The following is an 8,781-nucleotide window of genomic DNA, read 5'->3' on the forward strand; positions in this document are numbered from 1 at the left end:
TCATTTAGATGTTTTTACTGATATAAAACCTGTTGCTATAATCATTTCTTTCCCCCTCTCATTCAGGACCCTTTTTGCGATAGATGCACAAAAGAATAAAACTTCTGGAGGTCCATATTCACTGTCACTTAGCCAGATAAGTTCAGACTTATCCGGTTAAGTGGTGGCATCTGACTATCTGGTCATGTTCAGTGGCCACTACTTAACCAGATAACTATTTATCCAGCTAAGTGGCTGGCGGGATAAGGGCATAACAGGGAAGAGCTACTTATCCAGCTAACTTAGCCGACAAGTGGTGATAAGTTAGTTGGATAAGTTAGATCAACTATTAAGCAGGTGTAAAGTTAGCAGGATAAACTTATCTGGCTAACAAAAAGTTATTTGGTTATGTTCAGCAGTATGGTTGCACCACTGCCTATTTCGCCTGAGTTAACTGAATGTTTATCTGGCTAGCTTTCCAATTCAGCTAGCTTTTATTTATTTATTTAAAATCTTTTCTATACCGTCGTTAAGATGGACACCGTCACAATGGTTTACAGTAAGGCACATAACATAATGTAGGTAAATGTATCAACTTATAACAATTAAATAGGTGCCATCAAAGTTCGGTAACATAGTTTTATAATAAATTATTATTTGGTAAATGTGATGAATCATGTCCATTTCTATATGTATCGATTTTGAATACAAGATTAGATTTATAATTGTAATTGTGTCTTCTCCTTTAGAGGTGAGAGAAAAAATAAAATACACATTGATTAAGGTGAAGTGTGTCAATGTTCTTCTATCTGCACCTTACACTTCCCTGGATTCTTTTCTCTATTCTCTTTGTGATAAGCCTGTTTAAAGAGCCATGTTTTTAAACTTTTTCTAAAGGTTTTGATGTCTCTTTGTAATCTGATCTCTAAAGGCATAGTGTTCCATAGTATAGGGCCTGCTAAGGATAGCGCTCTTTCCCTTACTTGAGTTAGTCTTGCTGTTTTGACTGAGGGAATAGTTAGGAGTGCTTTGTTGGCTGATCTCGGGTTTCTGTGAGGTACATGTACGCGAAGGGCAGTGTTCAGCCATTCTGCTTTTTTGTTATGTATTAATTTATGTATAGTGCATAGTGTTTTGTATTGTATTCTTTACTCAATTGGTAACCAGGGTAGTTCAGCTAGGGTTTCGGTGATGTGGTCTCTTTTACTTTTACCAGTTAGAATTCTTGCAGCTGTGTTTTGTAGTATTTGTAGTGGTCTTATTGTGGTGTAAGGTAAGTCTAGTAGTAGGGCGTTACAGTAATCAGTGCTTGTGAATATTAAGGCTTGTAACACTGATCGAAAGTTGGTAGTTGTTAGTAGTGGTTTTAGTCTTCTGAGAATCATAAGTTTGGCATATCCTTCCTTTACTTTTAAGGCTATATATTGTTTCATGCTTAGTTCCGTGTCAATTATCACTCCGAGGTTCCATACTTTCTCTGCTAATTCTATTTTTTGGTTGTTTTTGAGTGTGATTGGGTTTTGAATGGTCTCTATATTTTTTCGTTCTAAATGTAGGAATTCTGTTTTCTCTATATTAATAACTAATTCCATTTGGTTTAGTAGCTGTTTGATGATATCTAGATACATGTTAGCTATGTTTAATGTTTTTTCAATTATATCATCGATGGGTAGTATTAATTGAATATCATGATTGAATATATAATGAATATATAATGAATATATAATGAATATATAATGAATATATAATGATTGAAAATATAATCATGATTGAATATATAATTGAATATCATAATTGAATGACCTTCTCTATCCAATGCTCAATCTATTGTGAAGAAAACCACCCTACTATATGACATTCTTACTGACGAATCCCCTGACATATGTGCCATCACAGAATCCTGGTTAAAGGATACTGATACTGCATTAATTAACCAATTTCCCACAGACCTATATAGCATTTTCTCCATTCCCAGACCCAAAAAGAAAGGGGGTGGACTACTCCTTGCAGCTAAAAAGAGATTCAACTTCTCTCTTCAATCCACTCCCCCCCCACCTAAACTAGAGATCAGCTTTTTTAAATCCAACTCTCTCCAACTCTGTTTAATCTACGCCCCCCCTGGCATCCTAGAAAAGAACCCCTCCTCCCTCATAGAATACATCTCTAAACACATAAACATTGCCAACCCAGCCATCATTCTCGGAGACTTCAATCTCCATGCTGACTGTGACCCCCTCTCCCCTTCATGCGAAACCATTTTGACAGCTATGAATGCCCTTGGTTTCAAACAGATTGTGACTAACCCCACATACAAAGCGGGTCATACCCTTGACCTTATATTTACCAACACCTTAATCCAAGCTGACCTCCCCACCTGCACACCCATTCCCTGGTCAGATCACTACCGTATTGATACACGGTGCACCATACAAGATTCCCCCCAAACCTCACAACCTACAAAAACAATCAGTTTCCGAAAACAGGCAAAAACTGAAGATATAATAGACGCCCTCTCAGAGGAACTACCTAACCTAGACCTTACAGATGCTAACTCCGCCACCGCTTCATGGTTCCAAATCACCACCAACATAGCAGATAAACTCTGCCCCTCTCAAACCAAAAAAAATCAACTTAGAAAAGAATAACAAAAAACCATGGTATATAAATGAACTTAAAACCATGAAAATGAATCTTCGCAAATTAGAAAAAACCTGGCGAAGGAACCGCCTCCCTACTACACTATCACAGTTTCGCACCCATTTACACGCCTACCGAAAGGCCACAGAAAAAGCAAAGAAAGACTTCTATGCCACAAGAATCCATCAATTCCAGTTCAACCCATAAGCCCTTTTCCAATATGTAAACAGCCTCATTACATATCAAGATAGATGTAATCCTGACAATGACGATGAAACAAAATGTGAGAATCTAGCATCTTACTTCCTCTCTAAAGTGGAAACCATTATGGCACGCTTCACAGCTCATTCTGGTTCCCCAAACTCACTCACACCTAAAAACACCCCTATAAACTGCACCAATCAAAACACACAATCACACCCACACACGAAAAACCCAAACCCCTCACTACTGAACTTCGAAAACACATCTGCACTAGAAATCGAAACTACTCTCAAGAAAATCAAACCTGCCTATCACCCCTCAGACAACCTGCCTACCAAAATAATACTCACAAGCCCAGCGACTACAGCCAAACACATCGCAAACATACTGAACAAATCCATTACCCTAGGCCAAGTCCCAAAGCAACTCAAGCACGCCATCATCAAACCCACTCTCAAAAAACCTAATTTGGATCCTAACGAACTAGCCAACTATCGCCCAGTATCAAACCTCCCATTCCTCTCCAAAATACTGGAAAAGATTATCAATAAACAACTCACTGAATACACTGATGAACATAACATACTCTCCACATCTCAATATGGTTTTCGCAAACACCATAGTACAGAAACACTACTCATCACCCTCTCAGAAACTATACTTAAAGCCATGGACAACGGACAATCCCACATACTTGCACTATTAGATATCTCTGCGGCATTTGATACTGTCAACCACCTCACACTCATCAAACGCCTCATGGAAATTGGTATTGCTGGCACAGCCCTACTATGGTTCCAATCTTACCTTAATGACAGAAGCTACAGTGTAAAAATTGGTTGTAACAAATCTAACCCTGTCAAACTATCTCAAGGAGTACCACAGGGTTCATCCCTCTCTTCTACACTCTTTAATATATACCTCCTCCCCCTCTGCCAACTCCTCTCGAAACTGAGTATCCAGCACTTTATATATGCTGACGACGTGCAGATACTCATCCCTATTAATTATTCTATTGCAAATGCAATGAAGATCTGGAACTCTACACTATCTGAGATAAATAAACTGCTCTCCGATAATTTCCTTGCTCTCAATACTAACAAAACAGAGCTACTCATCCTCTCCCCTCCTAACAACCCTTCTCGCAGTCTCTCCCCCACACCCCCACTACCCAGTTGCCCTACTACTCTACTAGTCCGCAACCTTGGCATTATGAAAGACGATCAGTTTAATCTCAAAAAATTCATTTCTGCCACCATAAAAAGCGGATTCTTCAAACTTCACACCTTGAAGAGAATCAAACCTCTTCTTCATACCTCTGACTTCCGTACAGTTCTGCAAGCCACGATCCTGTCCAAACTTGACTATTGTAACGCCATCCTCCTAGGCTTACCAAAAAATACTACAGTTATTGCAAAATGCTGCGGCACGCATCCTTACCAACACTCACCGTCATGACCACATTACTCCCGTCCTCCAATCATTACATTGGCTCCCCGTAACCTCCAGGATAGTATATAAAGTACTCACACTCATACACAAAGCCATTCATAACCATGACATGCAATGGTTCCCTGAACATCTCCTGTTTCACTCTCCGACAAGACCCACAAGAACGCATCACTTGGCCAAACTCCAGATACCCTCTCCAAAGCTCATGAAACATACCACCTTTAGAGAGCGATCCTTCATCATCGCAGGAACTGCCCACTGGAATAAAATGCCTTCCCATCTACGCCAGGAACCTTGCCACAAAAAATTCAAGCACAACCTTAAAACATGGCTGTTCAAACTTGCATACCCTGACTAACGAATTGACCCTCCATAAGATATGACATTACCCCGCATTACCCCGCATTACCCCGCATCCGACCCCGCATCCGACCGCCCTCCTGACCCCCTCCCCATCACCCTTTCTCTTTTTTCTTCCTACCCTATTTACCCTCGCCCCTTCACTCTCCTCTCACCCCCCCCTACCCCACAGGTCCTCTCCTCTTCCTCACCCTCCATCTTTTACTTCACCCTTTCTAATCTTCCTGATTACCTAATATAACATTATTGTTAAAAAACTTACATGTACATTTGTATATATTTCTCGTACTATCATCCCCTACCCTCTTAACCGCTACCTGTTAATGTTCTATTGTAAAGCTTGTTGCTAGTTATTTATTTTATTATTATTATTATTATTATTGTAAAGCTTGTTGCTAGGTTATGTTACACTGTGAACCGAGGTGATGTTTTGCAAACGTGCCTCGGTATATAAGAAACCCTTAAATAAATCATCAGCATATATGTAATGTGTGATGCCCAGACCAGCCAGCAGGTGACATAGCGGCAACAGGTATATGTTGAAAAGTGTGGCAGACAAGGCTGATCCCTGTGGAGCTTCTGTTTGAAGGTTTATTTTTTCTGATATTACGTCTTTGTACTTGGAAGTATCTGTTATTTAGATATGATCTGAACCAGTTGATTGTTTTGTTGCTTAGTCCTATTTCTTCTAATCTATTTAATAGTATGTCATGATTTACTGTATCAAAGGCTGCTGACAGGTCTAGCATCACTAGAATGTAATGTTTACCACTGTCGAAACCTCTCATTATGTTGTCTGTTAGCGATAGTGTCTCTGTGCTTTGGAATATCTAATCTGTCTTCTAGACTCTGCTTTAACCCTGGCACACTGAGTTTCAAACCCCTACAGCACAATTTACTGCAAATCATTGGGGACCAATTTTGGCAGGGCAGCCAATATTTCAGTGGCTGTAACAAATGTATATCCCTCTGCTTGTGTGTTATCTTGTAGCTCCTAGGTTAAATATGCATTACAGATGACTTGAAATTAGGGATGTGAATCGGGCTTCGGACGATTAAAAATATCGGACGATATTTTCAAAATCGTCAGAAATTGGGGGCTCCCCCAAAACGATAGGAAAACCCCACAATTTTGATCATAGGGGTTCTCTTATCATTTTGGGGGACGGTGGGAAAAATGGCACACAAAATTAACTCCTAAACCCACCCCAACCCTTTAAAACTAATCCCTTAGCTTCCCCCACCCTCCCGACCCCCCCAAAAACTTTTTACAGGTACCTGGTGGTCCAGTGGGGGTCCCTGGAGTGACCTCCCGCTCCCAGGCCGTCAGCTGCCACTAATCAAAATGGCGCCGATGGCCCTTTGCCCTTACCATGTGACAGGGTATCCGTGCCATTGTCACATGGTAGGAGCACTGGATGGCCGGCGCCATCTTGTGCTCCTACCATGTGACAGGGGCTGACCAATGGCACCGGTAGCCCCTGTGACATAGTAAGGGCAAAGGCTATCGGTGCCATTTTCAATACTGGCAGCCGACGGTCCGAGTGCAGGAGGTCGCTCCCGGACCCCCGCTGGACTTTTGGCAAGTCTTGTGGGGGTCAGGAGGGTCCCCCAAGACTTGGCAAAAGCCCCTGGTGGTCCAGCGGGGGTCTGGGAGCGATCTCCTACACTCGGGCCATCGGCTGCCAGTAATCAAAATGGCGCCGATAGCCTTTGCCCTTACTGTGTCACAGGGGCTAGGTATTAGTTTTAAAGGGTCGGGGTGGGTTTTTTGTTTATCGGCTCGGGCGCAGCCGATAAACAAAACCGCGATCGGGCCCGATGAAAAAAACCCCACATGTGAATCGGAACCGGAATCGGAACCGATTCCGGTTCTGATTCACATCTCTACTTGAAATCAGATCATACTCCTGGATTGCCCAGTTCTCATGTCTGAGGGAAAGCAAATGGTTAATCACTAGAACCCTACAGAGATCTGCTTTGGAGATCTGTTCTCATGATGTAAAGGGCTTAAAAGTAAAGAGCATGAGGTATAGATTTAGATATAGTCTAGATAGCAAAGTTAGCCAGCAGTCGCACAAATGAATATAACTGGGTATCTTAATGTTATCTGGCTAACTATAGCCAGCTAATTTTAGGACAGGTCTGTGACCCGACTAGACTTAGCTGGCTAAGTTATCCAGCAATGTTCTCTCAACCTAGCTTGATGTTACCCAGGTAGAGAGTCCATCAAGCTAGGCTGAGAGAACATTGCACAAATCTCATCTTTGGGTGAGTTTCCTCACTCCGAAGGTCATCAAATCTTCACAAGAGAGCACTGTTCTGTTCGTGACACTTTGAATGTCAAAGTGGCCCCTAACCCTTACACTAATACCTAAACCTCATCTCGAGTTACTAGGTGGGCCTCCCGTAGAGATATAAATACCTATCTAGTGTGAGGGCATTATGGCTAGTCAGTCTCTCTCTCTCCCCCCCCCCCCCCCCCCCCCACCATGGCCCTGATAGCTAGGCTGGCTCTCCACTAAAAATGGCATTCATGAAAACATTGCAACACACAATAAAGGCCTATCACACAGCTTTATGAAAAAGGTGTAGTTAAAGCCATGCAATATGGCTTTGCAAAACTATGAGCCCACTTGGCCAAAAATCTCTCCCCTTTTTCTCATTTCAATTGCAAAAACACCATATAGCACTTTGATAAATGAGCCCCTTAGCCAGCTAAATTCTAGCTGGTTAGAATTTAGCCGGATAAGTCCCTAAATATTCATTTAGCCAGCTAACTTCTGAGTTAAACAGCTAAATGCTTTGGAATATGGACCTTTATATCTATAGTACCTTGATTACAATGCAAAATCAATCTTATGGTCTGTGCTCCCCTACAGTAGCTGGTTGCATCATTTATAAAAGATGAAGAGCTCTTGTTTTTAAGATGTCTCCATAATAACATTTCTTCTCACAAGGCAGGTGGCATAGCTGGGCTCATTGTGACACCTATGGGGCTTGTTGTAATGAGTGAATATGCTTAATAATTTTATGGATGGCAGAAGCAGGGCTGGAGAGTAGACAGCCTGCTGAGTAATTTAACATGATGCCATTGTTATTTAAATGTTGCATGAATGTCAGACTCATATCTTTATGATTTTATTTTTCTTTAGGTGGAAGAATGGCTAAGGAGTACCTACATACAAACCATTCCTGAAAATGTGTTTTAGATCAAATAATGTGAACTGCTTTAAGAATCAGTTTTGCATTGAGTGAAAGACCTCTGTGTATTTGTGAAACCATATTTTCTCAGGTTTTCATGTTATCTAGAATTGAATGGAAACATCAACTGACATTAAGCTGATATAGATTGAACCTGACTTGCAGCTGGAAGACAAACAGTAATTTTTTTTTAGTACGTTCTGCCATCCATCTTTAAAAATGCAAAATCCCAATATGCAGTGTTAAATATTTGAATTTTGTATTGAGTGCAATGTGTTTCATGCACCAAAGCCTACTTGAAAGTACGTCCTTGCACTGAATAATGTAATCCTGCTCCCCCATTCTATCTCTGCTATTTTTACAACTCTGCAGAAACAGCCGCATGGGAAACATGTGGGGAAAAAGTAGGGGGGGGGGGTCCTTCTGGGGTGGGAGAAAGTGGGGGAGCCCCTCTATAAAGACGATGAGTTTCTAGTTATGAAATGCATAGGAAAGAGGGTTTACAGTTTCATGGGTCCTAGGGACTTGATTCATCAAGGGGTTTTCCTGTTCGATGCCTATGGAAAAACCCTTTACGAATCAGGCAGGGTTTCGAAGAGTTAAACACTCTACAGTACTGAAATGATGTGTCAGTCCTGAATTTCCTCTGCTTGAACCAGCATTGACGTGATCTTTGCACACAGTGATTTTTTTTTCTTTTTTCTTGCCATCAGTAGTGGCTCTGGTCAGAATTCCCTAGTTCAGTGGTGGCATCACTGCCAGCTTCTAGGTGGCAATAAGCAGGGCTTCCCAAACCTGTACTGGCGATCCCACAGCCAGTCAGGTTTTTAAGTTATCCCCGGTGAATATGCAGGAGATGAACTGGCAAAAATGGGGCCTCTAGTATGCAGATTGTGAGATCACCAAAACAAGTATGTGAAGCCCTGCAGTAAGGTTTTTAAAAGA

At 41.5% G+C, this 8,781-nt stretch overlaps 1 protein-coding gene across 1 annotated transcript in view; it reads left to right on the forward strand.

Moving 5' to 3' along the window:
- Positions 1-8,226, forward strand: part of SH2D1A (SH2 domain containing 1A) — a 59,469-nt gene extending 51,243 nt beyond the window's left edge. The window contains exon 4 of the mRNA XM_029607876.1: positions 7,788-8,226. Coding sequence (XP_029463736.1) covers positions 7,788-7,831 — 44 coding nt within the window. The 3' untranslated portion in view covers positions 7,832-8,226. The remainder of the gene's footprint in view (positions 1-7,787) is intronic.
- The last annotated feature ends 555 nt before the right edge of the window (positions 8,227-8,781 follow it).

Source organism: Rhinatrema bivittatum, chromosome 6 (assembly GCF_901001135.1).
Source record: "Rhinatrema bivittatum chromosome 6, aRhiBiv1.1, whole genome shotgun sequence".
NCBI lineage: Eukaryota > Metazoa > Chordata > Amphibia > Gymnophiona > Rhinatrematidae > Rhinatrema > Rhinatrema bivittatum.